Source organism: Lithobates pipiens, unplaced genomic scaffold, assembly GCF_037356315.1.
Source record: "Lithobates pipiens isolate NorthernLeopardFrog02 unplaced genomic scaffold, aLitPip1_a1.2 Scaffold_13, whole genome shotgun sequence".
Classification (NCBI taxonomy): domain Eukaryota; kingdom Metazoa; phylum Chordata; class Amphibia; order Anura; family Ranidae; genus Lithobates; species Lithobates pipiens.
Window position 1 is genome coordinate 225,196,062 of NW_027507718.1, and position 18,205 is coordinate 225,214,266.

The 18,205-nt window shown below is 44.7% G+C and overlaps 1 protein-coding gene across 2 annotated transcripts in view; it reads left to right on the top strand.

Moving 5' to 3' along the window:
• The first annotated feature begins 6,577 nt into the window (after positions 1–6,577).
• The window catches only part of SPPL2B (signal peptide peptidase like 2B), a 50,536-nt gene continuing 38,908 nt past the window's right edge, over positions 6,578–18,205 (top strand). Inside the window, exon 1 of one of the 2 annotated variants that reach the window (XM_077476272.1) lies at positions 6,578–6,792. In XM_077476272.1, the coding sequence (XP_077332398.1) occupies positions 6,745–6,792 (48 nt within the window). In that variant the 5' untranslated portion in view covers positions 6,578–6,744. The remainder of the gene's footprint in view (positions 6,793–18,205) is intronic. The other variant, XM_077476271.1, reaches the window with a different exon arrangement.

Consider the following 18,205-nt stretch of genomic DNA (forward strand, 5'->3'; position numbering starts at 1 on the left):
CCCAAAACACATTCTACTCCTCCTGAGTATGGCGATATCACACATGTGTGAGCCATCAGGCGCTCTTGGGGCATAAATTACACACATCATTTCTTAAAGCGGAGGTCCACCCTAAAGTGGACCTTCCGCTCATTGGAATCCTCCCCCCCTCCGGCGCCACAATTGGCACCTTTCAGGGGGGAGGGGGGTGCAGGTATCTGTACAGTACAGGTATCTGCACCCACTTCCGGGATAGCTCTCTGCGTAAAGGGGCGTAGATTACGCCCCTTTCCGAAAGTCCCCCGCTGCCTGCTGGGAAACACACAGATCCCAGAGGCAGCGGGTCCATCCTTATTGCGCAGCGCGACTCGCGCATGCGCAGTAGGGAACAGGGAAATTAAGCCGAAAGGCTCCACTTCCTGATTCCCATACCCAAGATGGCAGCGGCAGCACCCGAGAGACGATCAAGAGATCGGCTTCGGGTGCCGATATCGCGGGCGCACTGGACAGGTAAGTGTCACTATTTTAAAAGTCAGCAGCTGCAGTGTTTGTAGCTGCTGGCTTTTAAAAAAAAAAAAAAAAACGTGGACTCCCGGCGGACTCCCGCTTTAACTACCTCACCACACTTCTGAAGGCCCTGGAGAACCAGGACAATAGAAATGCCCCAAAAATGACCCCATTTTGGAAAGAAAACAACCCAATGTATAATCTGAGGCATATAGAGTCTTTTGAACATGTAACTTGTTTCTACAAGTTTTTGGAAAATGTGTAAAGGAAATGAAAATGCATTTTTTTTTTTTTTTACACAACGTTGTCCTTTTACACAATATTTCTAACACATAACATGTACATACCAAAAATTACACCCCAAAATAGATTCTCCTACTCTTCCTGTGTACAGCGATACCACATGTGTGAGACTTTTCCACAGCGTGGCCACATACAGAGGACCAACATGCAGGGAGCACCATCAGGTGTTCTAGGGACATAAGCTTCAAATCTAATTTGACTACCTATTACACTTTTGTGAGGCACTGTAGTGGCATGGATGATAGCTGATGTGGCATGGCTGAGCATGAATGGGGATCGATGAGCCATGGATGGAGATGGCTGAGCATGAATGAATATGGCCAGGTACGGCTGAGTATGGATGGGTATAGATGGGATGGCTGGGTATGGCTGGGTACGGCTGAGTATGGATGGGTATGGCTAATTATGGATGGGGTGGATGGAATGGCTGAGCATGGATAGATGGATGGATGAGTATAGATGAGGTTGGATGGATGAGTATGCTGAGTATTGATGAGTATGGATGGGTGAGCATGAATGGATGGATGAGTATGCTGAGTATTGATGGGTATGCTGAGTATGGATGGGTGAGCATGGATTCATGGATGGGTATGCAGAGTATGGATGGATGAGTATGGATGGGTATGCATAGTATGGATGGGTATGCAGAGTATGGATGGATGAGTATGGATGGGTATGCAGAGTATGGATGGATGAGTATGCAGAGCATGGATGGGTATGCAGAGTATGGATGGATGAGTATGCAGAGTAGGGATGAGCCGAACAACCCCCGGTTAGGTTCGCACCAGAACCTGCGAACGGACCGAAAGTTTGTGCAAACTTTAGAACCCTGTTAAAGTCTATAGGACTCGAACGTTCAAAATCAAAAGTGCTAATTTTAAAGGCTAATATGCAAGTTATTATCCTAAAAAGGGTTTGGGGACCCGGGTCCTGCCCCAGGGGACATGTATCAATGCAAAAAAAAGTTTTAAAAACTGCTGTTTTTTCAGGAGCAGTGATTTTAATGATGCTTCAAGTGAAAAAAAGTGAAATATTCCTTTAAATATCGTACCTGGGAGGTGTCTATAGTATGTCTGTAAAGTGGCACGTGTTTCCCGTGCTTAGAACAGTCCCTGCACAAAATGACATTTTTAAAGGAATAAAAGTCATTTAACCCTTTCATGACTAAGCCAATTTTTGGAATTTGGTGTTTACAAGTTAAAATCCATATTTTCTACTAGAAAATTACTTGGAACCCCCAAACATTATATATATTTTTTTAACAGAGACTCTAGAGAATAAAACGGCGATTGTTGCAATATTTTATGTCACACGGTATTTGCGCAGCGGTGTTTTAAATGCAACTTTTTGGAAAAAGGGACACTTTCATGAATTAAAAAAAAACAAAACAGTAAAATTATCCCATTTTTTTTGCATAATGTGAAAGATAATGTTACGCCGAGTAAATAGATACCAAACATGTCACACTTTATAATTGCGCGCACTTGTGGATTGACGACAAAGTACGGTACCTAAAAATCTCAATAGGCGACGCTTTAAACATTTTTTACGGTTACCAGGTTAGCGTTACAGAGGAGGTCTACTGCTAGAATTATTGCTCTTGCTCTGACGATCGCGGCGATACCTCACATGTGTGATTTGAACACCGTTTACATACGCGGGCGCGACTTCCGTATGCGTTTTCTTTGCTTTGCGAGCTCGCGGGGACGGCGGGCGCTTTAAAAAATTTTTTTTTATTTTTTTATTTATTTTATTTATTTTAAAATGACTAACTTAAAAAAAAAAAAAAAAAAAAAATTTGATCACTTTTATTGCTGTCACAAGGAATGTAAACATCCCTTGTGACAGTAATAGGCGGTGACAGGTACTCTTTATGGAGGGATCGGGGGTCTAAAAGACCCCCCACCCCTCCTTTACACATCAGTGTATTCAGATCGCCGAAAACGGCGATTCTGAATACCGGATATTTTTTTAAAACCGGCGCCATTGGCAGCCGAGTAAACGGGAAGTGACGTCATGACGTCGCTTCCGTGTTTACTATGAGGAGACTGGAACGAAGCCGATTACGGCTTCGTTCCAGTTCCTCCCCAGCGGCCGGAGGCAGTGCAAGTTGAATCGGTGCTCCCGATCGAACGGGAGCACCGGTAACAGCGGCGGGAGGCGGCGGGAGGGGGGGACGTCCCCTCCCGCTCCTCCGGCATAACAGCCGAGCGGCTTTTAGCCGCATCGGTTGTTATGGCTGGATAGCCAATCGCCCGCTGAACAAAACGGTACCGGGATGATGCCTGCAGGTGCGGGCATCATCCCGGTATACCCCCCGGAAGCCGAGTACGCAGATCTGCGTACGCTCGGCGGGAAGGGGTTAAAACTGCTTGTGGCTTTAATGTAATGTCTGGTCCCGACAATATGGATGAAAATCAGTGAGACAAATGGCATGGTTACCCCCCCCCCCCTTACCAGGCCCTTAATGGATATTAAGGGGAACCCCGCATCCCAAAAAAAAGGAAAGGTGGGGGGGCTCCCAGGCCCTATATACTCAGAACAGCAGTATACAGGCGGTGCAAACAAGACAGGGACTGTAGGTTTATTGTTAAGTAGAATCTGCTTGTAATTTTGAACTGGTACATTTTTAAAGTGTAGCTCCAGCCAAAAAAATCTATTTTAAAGCTTTTTGGAAAACATAGGGAAGGGTTATCACCCCTGTAACATTTGTTTTGCTGTCTGTGCACCTCTTCGGAAGATTTCATCTCACTTTCTGTCCCAATGACAAATGCTTTTTGAAAAATTGGGGTTTTTAGTGAAACAAGGATCAGTGGAGAGGAGACACGTTTTTTCCATATCAACTCTTAGCCCTTGTACACACGGTCGGAGAATCCGTCGGAATGTGTCCTATTGGACCGTGTTGTCAGATAATCCGACTGTGTGTGGTACACATCGGACTGATTCCGTCGGACCCAATTTTCCAACTTGTTGGAAATATTTCCCGACCAACTGGGCCGGTCGGACATACTCCGATCATGAGTAGAGAATTTTGATCGGACCAAGTGCCACGCATGCTCAGATCAAATTCCTACATCAAAGCTATTGGCTACTATGCAGAGTACGGATGGATGGGTATGCAGAGTACGGATGGATGGGTATGCAGAGTACGGATGGATGGGTATGCAGAGTACGGATGGATGGGTATGCAGAGTACGGGTGGATGGGTATGCAGAGTACGGGTGGATGGGTATGCAGAGTACGGGTGGATGGGTATGCAGAGTACGGATGGATGGGTATGCAGAGTACGGATGGATGGGTATGCAGAGTACGGATGGATGGGTATGCAGAGTACGGATGGATGGGTATGCAGAGTACGGATGGATGGGTATGCAGAGTACGGATGGATGGGTATGCAGAGTACGGATGGGTATGGTTGGCTGAGAATGGATGGATCTGTCACTGAGGAGCGCTGTGGGCACTACACATGCAGCCCACAGCGCTGCTGCCTTCGATCTCTCCCCTCTCCGCTCACACTGGACGGAGAGGGGAGGGAGGAACTGGAAATCACGCCGGTGTCTTGTCATATAACGTCCTCCATCCGATAGTGTCCACTGCGTACTGCGCATGTGCAGTACACAGCAACACAGATTCTGAAAATTGCCGAGGATGAACGGCGCCTGCGCCGTGAGTGCAGATTCTATCCCCACTATCCAAGTGGACATAGAGTAGGAATAAAAAAGAGCCGAGCGCAGCGAGGCCAAGCCCGAAAAGCGCGGCAAGCGAAGCTACCACCTCCACTCAAGGAGCAGGCGCCGTTCAGCTTCGGAGATTTTCCGAAGCTTCGTCTGCTCCGTACTGCGCATGCGCAGTACAGCCCGGACACTATTTGATGGCCGAACACTATACGGCAGAACACCGGTTTGTTTACATGTGATCGCTCCGTCATTTGGCCATTTACCACATGATCGCTCTGAGAAGTTCTTCCAATAGTTGAAAAAATGTGTCGAACAAATCTCAAGGAGGCTACCACAAACAGTTTCCATGTGGGCCACAGAGGAACAAATATATAGAAAACAAGAGGGAAAAAACATGAAAAAACAGGCATCAGTGTAGGTTCGCATTTGCAACATGCGTTCCACAGACACCGGAAGTTGCGTCACTGGTACGTAAACCAGAAGTGTGTTGACGCGTTTCGACCCTCCTCCAGGGCATCATCAAGGACTCGCACATGCGAACCCAGACCTACACTGGTGCCTGTTTTTTTCATCTGTCCCGTGAGTGGCGTTTGCAAAATGTGCAGCTTCTAAAGTGCCGGCGGTACTTCACTATGTTTTTTTCCTCTTGTTTTCTATAAATTTGATCCTATTTGGTTTGTGGTAGCCTCCTTGAGATTCGTTTGACAAATTTTTTCAAGTATTTGGAAGAACTTCTCTGAGTCCTGGTTGCTTTCCCAACACCCCAACAAGCCTGTATGACCCCCGGACTGTAAAGCTGAGGGTCCATGTGTTCTGGTGAGTGGGTGACAAGAGGATAGTGGGTCCTTGGCTAATTCTGGTCTCTGAGATTTCCTTTCACCTGGCTGAGATTTCCTTTGACCTGGTTGAGATTTCCTTTCACCTGGCTGAGATTTCCTTTGACCTGGTTGAGATTTCCTTTCACCTGGCTGATATTTTTGCCGTTATATAAATTGTTTATTTATGTTATTGCACTTGTGCACTTTAAATTTTGATTGGTATATGTTTGTATCACTTGTGCACTTTATATTGTGATTGGTATAATGTTTGTATCACTTGTGCACCTTATATTGTGATTGGTATATGTTTGTTTCACTTGTACACCTTATATTATGATTGGTATATGTTTGTATCACTTGTGCACTTTAAGTTATAATTCGTATGTTTGTATCACTTGTGTACTTTATATTGTGATTGGTATATGTTTGTATCACTTGTGCACCTTATATTGTGATTGGTGTATGTTTGTATCACTTGTGCACTTTAAGTTATAATTGGTATATGTTTGTATCACTTGTGCACCTTATATTGTGATTGGTATATGTTTGTATCACTTGTGCACCTTATATTGTGATTGGTATATGTCTGTATCACTTGTGCACCTTATATTGTGATTGGTATATGTTTGTATCACTTGTGCACTTTATATTGTGATTGGTATATGTTTGTATCACTTGTGCACCTTATATTGTGATTGGTGTATGTTTGTATCACTTGTGCACTTTAAGTTATAATTGGTATATGTTTGTATCACTTGTGCACCTTATATTGTGATTGGTATATGTTTGTATCACTTGTGCACCTTATATTGTGATTGGTATATGTTTGTATCACTTGTGCACCTTATATTGTGATTGGTATATGTCTGTATCACTTGTGCACCTTATATTGTGATTGGTATATGTTTGTATCACTTGTGTACTTTATATTGTGATTGGTATATGTTTGTATAACTTGTGCACTTTATATTGTGATTGATACTTGTTTGAATCACTCCACTAGCGAAAGAATTTGTACACTTATTTCACAAGATTTTAGGACCTTTGTTAGTAGCTGCTGTGGTCCTTTATATACATGTTATTATTTCACTTGTCATTCCATTAGCGCTAGTTTTATATAAATTAATAATAGTTCCTATAGCTTTCTCGGCGGCTGCCCATGTAAATGAAAAGCATAGCGCGCTGAGCCAAGGCATCGTGTTTAAACACAAGAGCGCCCTCTGCTGGTATCTCCTCGCGCCTGTAATATCTGTTATTGTAGGAGACGGTTGTAATGACGTCATGATCCACTCTCCAGTCCCAGCCGGGGATCCTGCGCCCGAGAGGAGGACGGGAAGCTGGGAGAGAACCCGGCAATGGCTCAGTGCGCATGCGCAGAGCATGGAGCTGACTGAGTAACAGCTGACTGGCAGTGTTTTGGATGTGTTCACCCGGTTTGAGGGCACCGACAGTAAGCCAGAATGAAGAGCCCCGTTCTTCTCCTCACCTGGGCGGTCACATTGTCCAAGGTTAGTGCAGAGGAGGCCGACTTTTCTGAAGGAGAGGAGGCGGCAGGGGATGCCCTCTGATGGTGATGTGAGCGCCGACATCTCTTATGAGCAGAGTGTTTGTCCTTTCCTAGGATGGAGGGAGACTCCCAGATAATCATGGCTGCACAGCACACCCACACTTTATCCTCCACCCTCCATATAGCACGGCTTTGTTCCTGATGGCTTCATGGTAAAGGGAACAAGGGAGATCTGAGATACAAGACCCTGGGCTAAAGGGTGGCATTTAACACTAGTATGCCGTATGTATACGTCACTGAGGGGCCAATGTTTTTGTACTGAGAGCACAATCACAATGCAGAGACCGAGCTGTCCAAGACAGTCCTCGCTCCTCATTAACTGCCCAATCCCATGACACCCGTCACGTGATTGCCAATCCCTAGTATAGTATTCCCAACACGCACGTAACTGAAATGGCAGTAGATGGGGGCAATGCAGGCCGTATGTCACCAGGATCTCCAAAACAGGTCCAAAGCTTTTACCCCACCTAGGGTCCCATTCTCCCCTAACATCTTCCTGCCTACCCCAGCGTCCCTTAAAAAGGTTCTAAACACCGGGGTGGAAAAGATCACCAATCATAGCGAGAAGTATGTCACCAGGATCTCCAAAACAGGTCCAAAGCTTTTTACCCCACCTAGGGTCCCATTCTGCCCTAACATCTTCCAGCGTCCCTTAAAAAGCTTAACACCCAGGGTGGAAAGGATCACCAATCATAGCGAGAAGTAGGGATGAGCTCAGGCGCGTTCACATGGTCCACGTGCTGAGCCCGCCAGGAAGTCGGTGCAGCACTGCGCTAATCACAGGCAGTGAGACATTGCCCGATCTCTGCAGCCGCACATCGGGGCAATGTCTCACTGCCTGTGAGCAGCGCAGCGCCGACTTCCTGGCGGGCTCAGCACATGGACCATGCGATCACGCCTGAGCTCATAGCGAGAAGTATGTCACCAGGATCTCAAACAGGTCTAAAGTTTTTACCCCACCTAGGGTCCCATTCTGCCCTAACATCTTTCTGCCTACCCCAGCGTCCCTAAACACCCGAGGTGGGGGGGCGGGAAGGATCACCAATCATAGCGAGAAGTACATCAACAACACACCAGGATCTCCAAAGCAGGTCCAAAGCTTTATTCAGCAGTCTCATCATGGTTATAATAGCAACGTTTTGGAGCCACGCTGAACTTCTTCATCAGGCAGGTCTTGCTTGGCCCTGAAATGTTGCCATTATAACCATGATGTTATGGCTGAATAAATCTTCGGACCTGTTTGATTAGTGATTCTTCTTGCCTCCTGGGCGTTTAGAACCTTTTCCAGGTATGGCAGGAAGGCAGAATGGAACCCTAGGTAGGGTAGCAGCTTTGGGGCCCTCATCCCTTGATATGGATTATTATTATACAGGATTTATATAGCGCCAACTGTTTACGCGTTTCCGGCTGTTCCGGAGGGTAGTGTGGTGCACGATTCAGAACATCGCACTGCTCCCTTTTTTTTGTTTTGTACAAACTTTATTTGAATTGTACAAACCAACACACTGCCTGACATTGCCCTGCGGTTTGGCCCATTGCGCTGAAATACAATTCAGAATGTCTGCATTTTACAACAGCACTAGGCTGCGTTACAGTGTGAATGGGACAATTGTTTCCTGTGTTTCCCTGTGGTGGCAGATGTTTTACCATGCGTTAAAACGTCTATCGCCGCACAGTTTGAATTGGCCCTGAAAGTGGAACTAAACCTATTGATTTGCCAGCTTCAAATGGCTCAAATCGCATTGCGCGGGCATCACATGTGATTTGAATAGGAATGCAGTGCGATTCCAATCCGAATCACATGTGATGGCCCCCACCGCATAAATGCGAACCCAGCCTAAAGAAGAACTAAACCCATCAATTTAACGGTTTCAAAAAACAGTTACAGTACATTAAGACCCCTTTCACACTAAGCACTAAAAATAGCGCCTGCAAAGCACCCTGAAACAGCCGCTGCTGTGTCTCCAGTGGCTTTCACACTGGAGCGGTGCGCTGGCAGGACGCTAAACTCTTGCAAGCAGCATCTTTTAGTTCTACTTCAAGAAATGTATGTTGTATTTCCATTGATATGTTTGCTGCCCCATATATGTACATATTGTATATCTCACAGTGATGGCTGTGCACCATTCTGTTTTAAAGTTCCTATGCCCCATACACACGGTCGGACATTCCGACCACAAAATCCGTCAGATTTTTTCAGACGGATTTTGGCTTAAACTTGTCTTGCATACACACGGTCGGACAAAGTTGTCAATCTGAAATCCGATCATTCAGAACGCGGTGACGTAGAACACGTACAACGGGACTATAAACGGGCCAGTAGCCAATAGCTTTCATCTCGTAATTTATTCTGAGCATGCGTGGCACTTGTCCGTAGGAATTGTCTACACATGATAGGAATTTAAACGATCGGATTTTGTTGTCGGAAAATTTTAGATCCTTCTCTCAAACTTTGTGTGTCCGATGGAAAAAGTCCCATGGAGCCCACACACGATCAGATTTTCCGACAATAAGATCCGATCGCACGTTTTCCGTCGGAAAATCCGACCGTGTGTATGGGGCATTGCTTTTTTTTTATTAGCATTCTATTATAACTTACAAGCCAACATGGCAAACTGGCCCTACACTAGCAGATTTCTGCACAAACATTCATATGGACAGTGGTACAAAATTTCTCTATGCATTTGATGACTTGAGGATTGTTGTATAAAAGTGCAGGATCGCAAGTTAATAACATCTATTTTGTTTTGGACTGAACAGACTTTGCCAAATGAAAACCACATACATTGTTAGAAATTTGTTCTTTCCAGAGAAAGTTTCCATCCTGCTTCTTCGAGTTTTCCTGTCACTGCAGTTGAAAATGAATCACTGTTCAAACCCCCAATAATGATTAGAAAATTGAAGGAAAAACTAAATTTTTCAAATGATGTTCTGCTAGTGTATGGCCATCTTTTTACTTACTGTCTTCCAACTATTTCTTTGCTTTGGCATACAACTTGATGTCACTTGACTTTAATTATCTTATTTACTTGTGATCTTGCATGTTGGTTTACATTCTGCTGTTATTGTTGGCTGTAACAGTGTTGACAGTGTGTAAGCTACGTTTAGCATCAAGAAGTGGGGCTGTCTGCATCCTTAACAACCAGTGAATAGCGCCGCATCCTTAACAATGGGCCAGTCATCAGCTGTCAGTGAGGTTCCCGGCTGACAGCTGAATGTAAAAAAAAAAAAATATATATAATAATAAAAAAATATCCAGACTAAAAATTGTGAAAGGGGAATCGCATGCCAAAATGTAAAAAGCACTGTAGCATCTGGTGTGGATTTTGGGGGTGATTCCATGCTGGGTTTTTTTTTTTTTTCCATTTTGGGGGCTCCCTTTAAAATCGATAGAATGCAAAAAAGGGGCTACTGCGCTAAAAATAGTGCTCAATAATAAGCAAAGCATCATCATAAATGAGCAGCAGCATATAGTGGGATACACACAAGAAGTAAAAAAAAAAAAAAAAAAAAAAAAAAAGAAAGCTGTACTGATGAATCCAATCGAAACCATATAAAACAAAAAAGTCCATATAAAACACTTGGAATTCTTGATATCACCACAGTGTGCAAACACAGACAGGAGAGTGCCCGACCACCGTAATTTGAATCTGCTTACCAGAGGACAAGCATAAAGGGCAGGTGGCTATAACCTAGCCATGGCTTTTAGCTTGCAGATGTCAGCACTGATAGGGATAGACTGGATGGTGCAGGTCGCTCCCTCTCTCCATCTAAGGTGTCTGTATTTAAGAAGAAAGTTGTATGCTTATAAAGGAATTCCAGCCGGCACAAACACATGGAGCCCATCGTCCTAGTCCAATCGCGTGGTGACGTCACCATGTGCCTTCCTCAGACGTGTTTCGTCATCAGTAGACGTTTTCAATGAGGAACGGGCATTGTAGTGACTCACCACCTTAAATACAGAGCCAAGCCTCGTTCTGAGTCATGAGTACACGGATCGGGAAGCACCATATTAAACATGGCCAATTATCCCCTATTAGCAGAAACAGAGATTTATACATCTCTAAAATCTATACCAGACCCCCCACGCCATTTTTTTTTCTTCACTTTTTTTTTTTTATTGCCAGCAACATTTTTTTTACATTGACAGCTGCTGACTCATCAGTTGAGGACACGATGGCTGGCTTCCCGCCCGCTCTCTAACAACCACCTGTTTACTGGTTAAGGACTCCGACAGCCTCCGCTTCCAAAAGAAAAACGCTTGGCACTGGCCTTTAGCAGAGTTTAGTGGTCAGCGGTTTTTCTGCCAAAACGCTGCTGCTCCAGAACACGCTGGCAGAGGTTTTTTTTTTTTTTTTCCTGCAACTAAACTCTCTGCCCAAAAAATGCTGCTAAAAGCCTATGTATGCATGAACACATACAGTAGGATAACATGCAGGGGAGTTTAGAAGCAGTTAAAAAAAAAAAAAAAAAAAAAAAAGAGAGAGAAAAAAGTCTGACGCCCAAAACCACAGCTATAAAAACAAACAAGGCCTAAATTCTCTCATGATGTGTTTCCATGAAGCCAAAACAGGAAAGGCCTGGTGGGTGTAAAATCACGATGGACTGTACTTTGTGTCCACACAGAAGTGCAGCATTGCCTGGGAGGTAGATATTTTCTGGCATTGAATCTGCTCCATCCCTATTACTAAGTGGATATGTACCGTATGATACCTTTTTTGCCTAAGCAGATCATCCCAGTACCCTGGAGGAATAGGGGGAAGGACAGTTGTGGGGTCCTAGCTGAACCATACACCTTCAGTATTTTCCTGTCCTGGAAAAGTAAGTAGGGCACCATCAGCTCATGCGCGAGTTTTCTGCGAGAGTAAAAGCCCCACCTATAAGTGACTGATTGTGGCCAATTCTTGCTAAATTAGTCACATTTCAAGCCTAGGGTGGTCCTGCAAGCACCACATGACTAATGCAGGTGAAAAATGATCGGTCAGGACAGTGACTGTGTCCTATCAGATGCAGTCGCTGTTCGACAGCCCCAATTGTATTCAGGCAGCCAAGGGTGCTGCGGCTGTCTGTATAAATTAGTCCTCCAGTGGAGATTCTTCTGTTCATGCTGTTAGCTTGTTCAGCCCTTGCATCGACTTGGAAAAGGTTCCTGAATTACTTTGTTTCAACTTTCGTGCAGCTTGAGTTCCAAAGCGTGTAAAATCTCACTCAAAATCACTCGACTTTGGAGTCACACTAGTGGGAACGCAGGAGATAAGTGCCGGTTGTTTCTTTTCTTTGTTTTTTGTTTCCTTTTCCTTTTTTTTTTTTTTTTTTTTTTTTTTATTTTATTTATTTATTTATTTTTTTTGTTTAATGTTCTTCAGCCCAAATTTTGGATGAGGTGGACTCCAATGGGCGAGTTTGACAAGTGGTGCTGCCAGTCAAAGTCAACAAGTGGAATGAAAGCATTGTGACTTGCAGCATGTGTACAGCCCTCACTGGTAGTATGTTATCTTTTAGGTCTTATAAAAAATCCAAGATTTATGCTCCTAAAAATAGCTGAAATTGCTGGTTTTAGTTCAGCCATGTTTTGCATTTTTTTTTTTTTTTTTACACGATTGTGCTTTTTTTTTCTCTTTTGCTTTCCACAAAACTCTACCTGAGATGTCAAAGAGAATGAAGGGCCAAATATCATCTATATATAGTTTTCTGCAGCTAACAAGCACTTGTCATGGTTCATAGCGGTTGGGAGGCATCTACACTGCAGTGCTGTTTTTTAATGGCTTGTGTCTAACAGCCTCTGTTCTAGATTTCTTTGTATTGCAGGGAATTGAACATGGCATATGTGACTAATCCAGACTGCCAGGCTTGCTTGATAAAGGCTTGGGCATATCGGCCTTTTAGGCAGTCATATTTTTAGAAAATATAATATAGGTGGGTCAGAGAATAGCAGTTCTCTATAGGGGGGTGGACCTACTTTCCCTGCTAAAGTTGGGTTGAGCAGGATATTTTTAGAGATAATCCCAATATAGTTTTGTGCCCACATTTTGACTGACGTCAGTGAACTGTTATTTTTATGCTGCTTGCTGTGCTCAACATTTGACCAATCTCTATTATGTTTTACAAAACCCAAAAAAAATGGAGTGCATTTTGCATATCACCAGAACTCTGTATGGTGCCTTACTAAAGTGTCCTTGTGGTCTACAAATGTGATTTTTGTTTTGTATATTTCTTATTAAAGGATCACTAAAGGACTCAACACCTTCATGCGAGCTCCCTCGCATTGTGTGGAGTGCTTGCGGGCGCGCTCCTGTGATACAGTGGTGGCCATAGCCGCACACTGTATCACTCTGCCCCTGCCCCCCGGCGCACCGTGTCATTGGATGTGATTGACAGCAGCGAGAGCCAATGGCTGCACTGCTTTCAATCCATCCACTGTAACCAATCAACGGCCAGGCTGAGCAGCGAAGAGGATGTAGGGGGCGAGTGCTGGACTTTCAAGGGGTCACATAAGTAAAACGGGGGGGGTCTGGGGGAGCTGGTATTGTCGAATGTTTTTTCACCTTAATGCATAGAATGCATTAAGGTGAAAAAACACGTACCTTTACAACCCCTTTAAAGTATAACTAAAGATCTTTTTTGGATAGAGTGCAGAGGAATTAGAACACCCACCAGTGACTCAAATAAGGAGAGTAAGCGTCTTCATTTGTCACATTTACTATTGTCGCCAAAAGCAAAAAAATCCAAAATTTTGGTTGTCCCCAGAACACTAATGATAGGATAATCTTCCAGTGGGTTCACAAGTTCCAGGGATTGCCTCACTCGGATCAATTTCCTCTCACTTCCTACTACAACTGTGGGACAGGAAGTGAAAGCAACTCTCCTCAATAGGACACAGATGGCAAAAATAAATAAAAAATGACAGTGTTATACCCACCCATTACTCTATCCAAAATGAAAACAAACATTTTGCCTTTAGCCAATTTAAAAACTTTTCATGTAGTTGCCCACTCAGAGTACATCTTGGTCAGCTTGTAAATTTGAGACCTTGTTAGAATGGTATTCCACTACATAACTTGGTGTATTGAGATTGTACTTTAAGGGTCCATGCACACTGGGCTTAAAAAAAACATCAGTTCTTTTGGCAGAAAAAAATGCTTACATAGACAATTTTTTTACAGGCATTAAGGCCTATGTAGCCTTTTGGATTGTGTTTTTGAGAGGAGTTTTCTGGCAAATAAAGTGTTTTTTTTTCTGCCTCCCAAGCGCTGAGCTTGACCATTCAAAGTGGTTCTAAATAGGGATGTACCGAATGGGTTTTTTGGTGCCGAAACCGATACCGAAAATGAAAAATACACTAGGCCGAAAACTGAAACCGATACCGAAACAGCACCGATACCGAAAATGACTGTTTTTTAAAAAATATTTTTATACAGGAGGTGGTCAGAGACTGGGGACATGGTACAGGAGGTGGTCAGAGACTGGGGACATGGTACAGGAGGTGGTCAGAGACTGGGGACATGGTACAGGAGGTGGTCAGAGACTGGGGACATGGTACAGGAGGTGGTCAGAGACTGGGGACATGGTACAGGAGGTGGTCAGAGACTGGGGACATGGTACAGGAGGTGGTCAGAGACTGGGGACATGGTACAGGAGGTGGTCAGAGACTGCATGCATGGTACAGGAGGTGGTCAGAGACTGGGGACACGGTACAGGAGGTGGTCAGAGACTGGGGACACGGTACAGGAGGTGGTCAGAGACTGGGGACACGGTACAGGAGGTGGTCAGAGACTGGGGACACGGTACAGGAGGTGGTCAGAGACTGGGGACACGGTACAGGAGGTGGTCAGAGACTGGGGACACGGTACAGGAGGTGGTCAGAGACTGGGGACACGGTACAGGAGGCATCCCCCATTGCAGCCAGTGTGCCCCCATTGCAGCCAGTGTGCCCCCATTGCAGCCAGTGTGCCCCCATTGCAGCCATCCTGTGCACTGTGTGCAGGGAAGAGAGCCACCTCCGCCGCCTGTTTGATAACAGCGCCGGGAACATCACAGCTTTCATTTCAATTGCTGTGTGTTCCCGGCCGTGCGCCGTCACACGCAGCCCCTCCCCTTTGTCCGGGCACTTTGATAGACAGATCATCCGTCCAATCCTGCGGATGATCTGTCTATCTAAGTGCCCGGACAAGGGGGAGGGGCTGCGTGTGACGGCGCACGGCTGGGAACACACAGCAATTGAAATGAAAGCTGTGATGTTCCCGGCGCTGTTATCAAAAAGGCGGCGGAGGTGGCTCTCCTGCGCTATGATGGGCGTCACCAGGGGCAGGGGGCGGAGCCCCGCCCCCACCCAGGCCACGCCCCATTTTCGGCTCCATTATCGGCCGTTTTTCTCTTTCGGCAAATTGCCGAAAAGGGCATTTTCGGCCGCCGAAATTTCGGTGCATCACTAGTTCTAAAGCTTAAACATTTTTTTACCTTAATGCATTCCTTGCATTAAGGTAAACATTTTTTAGGTATTGGCATCCCCCCCCCCCTTTCTACTTACCTGAGCCCTCATTCGATCCATGCTGTGCTTGTCTGCAGCTCTTCTCTCCCCTCACTTCCGGGTCTTGCTATTGGATCCCAGTGCTGCCAATCAAAGCCAGTGACGAGGGAGCAGGGGGCCTGGGCCGAGTTCCACTGTCTGTGTCAATGGATGCACAGGAGCTCAGGAGCCAACAAGCACTGGACAGAGGGAAGGGGCCAGGAGCATTGGCAGGGGACTTGAAAAGAGGAGGTTTGAGGCCGCTATTGCGCAGAACAGGTAGGTATAGACATGTTTGGTATTTTTTATTTTTATTCTACCTTTACAATTACTTTAAGAACCACCTGCCCGCAATGTACTGCAGACGTGCAACCTATACAAGTACAGCGATGTACCTGTATGTCACTGGCCTCTTCCCGGTACAAGGCATGTGCGACCCTGTCCGCCTACATAATACCCGCCAACAATGATTCATGGTTGGGAACTGCTGATCGGCTATGTCCAATCCCAGCCGAAAGCCCTGTGTTGACAAATAACACAGGGCTCTGTACAGAGGGAATAATCTCTCTATTAATGATCACTGTATAAGTGGCAGTTCCCAGCCAGTGTCAGTTAGTGCGATGGATAATCTGACACTATTACAGTCAGTATAGGTTGCTGTACACCGCCATTAGTAATAGATAAAAAAAAAAATTAAAAAATTGAAGTGTATATATACCATAGTTTGTAGATGCTATAACTTTCACGCAAGACACTCAATATACACTTTGAGTTTTTTTTTTTTTTTTTACCAAAGACATGTAGCATACTTTTTGCCCTAAATTTATGAAGAAATGCGTTTTTAATACCCTAGAGAATAAAATGGCAGTCATTGCAATACTTTTTGTCACACCGTATTTGCGCAGCGGTCTTACAAGCGCACTTTTTTTTTTGGAAAAAAATAATTTTTTGAATAAAAAAAATAAGACAACAGTAAAGTTAGCCCAATTTTTTTTTTTTATATTGGGAAAGATAATATGCTGAGTAAGTTGATACTAAACCTATAATCCTAAATGGGAGTTCCTTTACAGCTGTGGAGTGCACCATCTTAGTCTCTATTTAGATCTGCAGGTGCCATGGTGCTGCACTTGTGATCAGCGATGATGCCAGCTATTTGAAGGCTTGAATATTTGGTTGGGGGCTTATTGGCACACAGGCAGCCATTGTGACAGTCATCGATGGGGCATGTCTTGAATGCGTCTGTTTTGTTAAATCAGTGAATTTATTTCCGCTTTAACATACACATTAGCCATCTGTGTCAAATGCTTTAGTGAAGTCTAAAGCCGGCCATAGACGGACTGATATTCAAGCTCCATGCACACTAGATGATAAAAAAAAACGAATATTTATCTTTTTTTGCCAGCGTTTTTGCTGTTTAGGAACAGTAGCGTTTTTGTTAAGGATCAGATGATCGCCCGTTTCTTCAATAACCAGTAAATGGCTTCCAGATACTGATAAGTCACCCTCCACACCCATACAACAATGGAGCCAGGGCCTTTGTCTTCATCAACATGACCCAAAGCACTGTGGTCTGGTATGGTTCAGGAGGAGGGGGGGGGTTATCGTCACCCCCTTTCTCTGCCTGCTAGGCTACATGCTCAGATAGGGTTCTGGTATGGATTTGGGGGCCCCCCAGCTATTCATTTGTTGTTAAGGATGCTGGCAGGCCACTGGCTAGAAAACGCTGGAAATGGGTGCTTGGCAGCGATTAACAGTGTTAAGGAGTTTCTAGGAGTTGTCAGATTTTTTTTCCAGCTGGTGAATTGCTCCCAAAAAAGCAAAAAAAGGCCTTTTTAAAAAAAATAAATAAATTTTTTTATCTGTTCCTAAACACTGAAGCTGGAAATGCTTCCAACCTACAATAGTGTGCATGGACACATATATAACACTATTTGCTTCTAGGGGCAGAAATAAAATTAAAAAAAAAATGCTCAAATTAGTTGCTAGGAGCTTAAAAATAAGGCTGGCCATACACAGAGCGAACTTCTTTCCTGCAACCACAGGCAGTGTTGATGAGGGAATTCCTCCTGACGGGCCATTGTCTTCTCCCAGAGGAGGACGACGGGGAAAGAGTGGACAGTGGTTATTTCTAGTGGCTGTAGCAGATTCTAGAGATAATTGTAGGTAAAATCCGGCATGCTGGTTGTACCCAGGTTGCGGGATCGATCAACTCGGTACGGTACGTTGGAACTGTGTATGGCTTGCCTAAGCTAGTGGGGGGAGCCATTATGTTCTCCCGGTGGGGTAGGGGGCAGGGGTTGCTGTCCCTGCTAGGAGAACACAGTGATTACTGCTAGTGGCTAGAATAGCCACTAGCAATAATCGCATGTAAAATCCGACAGGCTGGTTTTATCCAAGTTAAAGCGGGAGCAAACCCGCTGACGTTGGTTTTTTGTTTTTTTTTTTTGTTTTTTTTCTGAGGGAAAAAGGGAAAAGTCATAATGAGCTAGTATGCACCGCATGCTAGCTCATTATGAAATACCTTAGAACGAGGCCCCAACATCTCGCCCGATCCACGCAGAGGGAGCTGACATGTTTCCTCGGCGTGTCTTACGGGTATCGCGACTCCAGCGCTGTGAGTGGCCAGAGCCGCAATATCATCACTGGCGTACATGTGCGCGGGAGATTTCTTTCCGGCAGGGTCTGACGGGCTTCCAGCCGAGAATCCCCTGTGCACATGCATTGCGAGGGGAATATCTCCTAAACCGTACAGGTTTAGTATATATATATATATATATATATATATATATATATATATATATATATATATATATATATATATAATATATATAAAAAAATTTTAACCTAC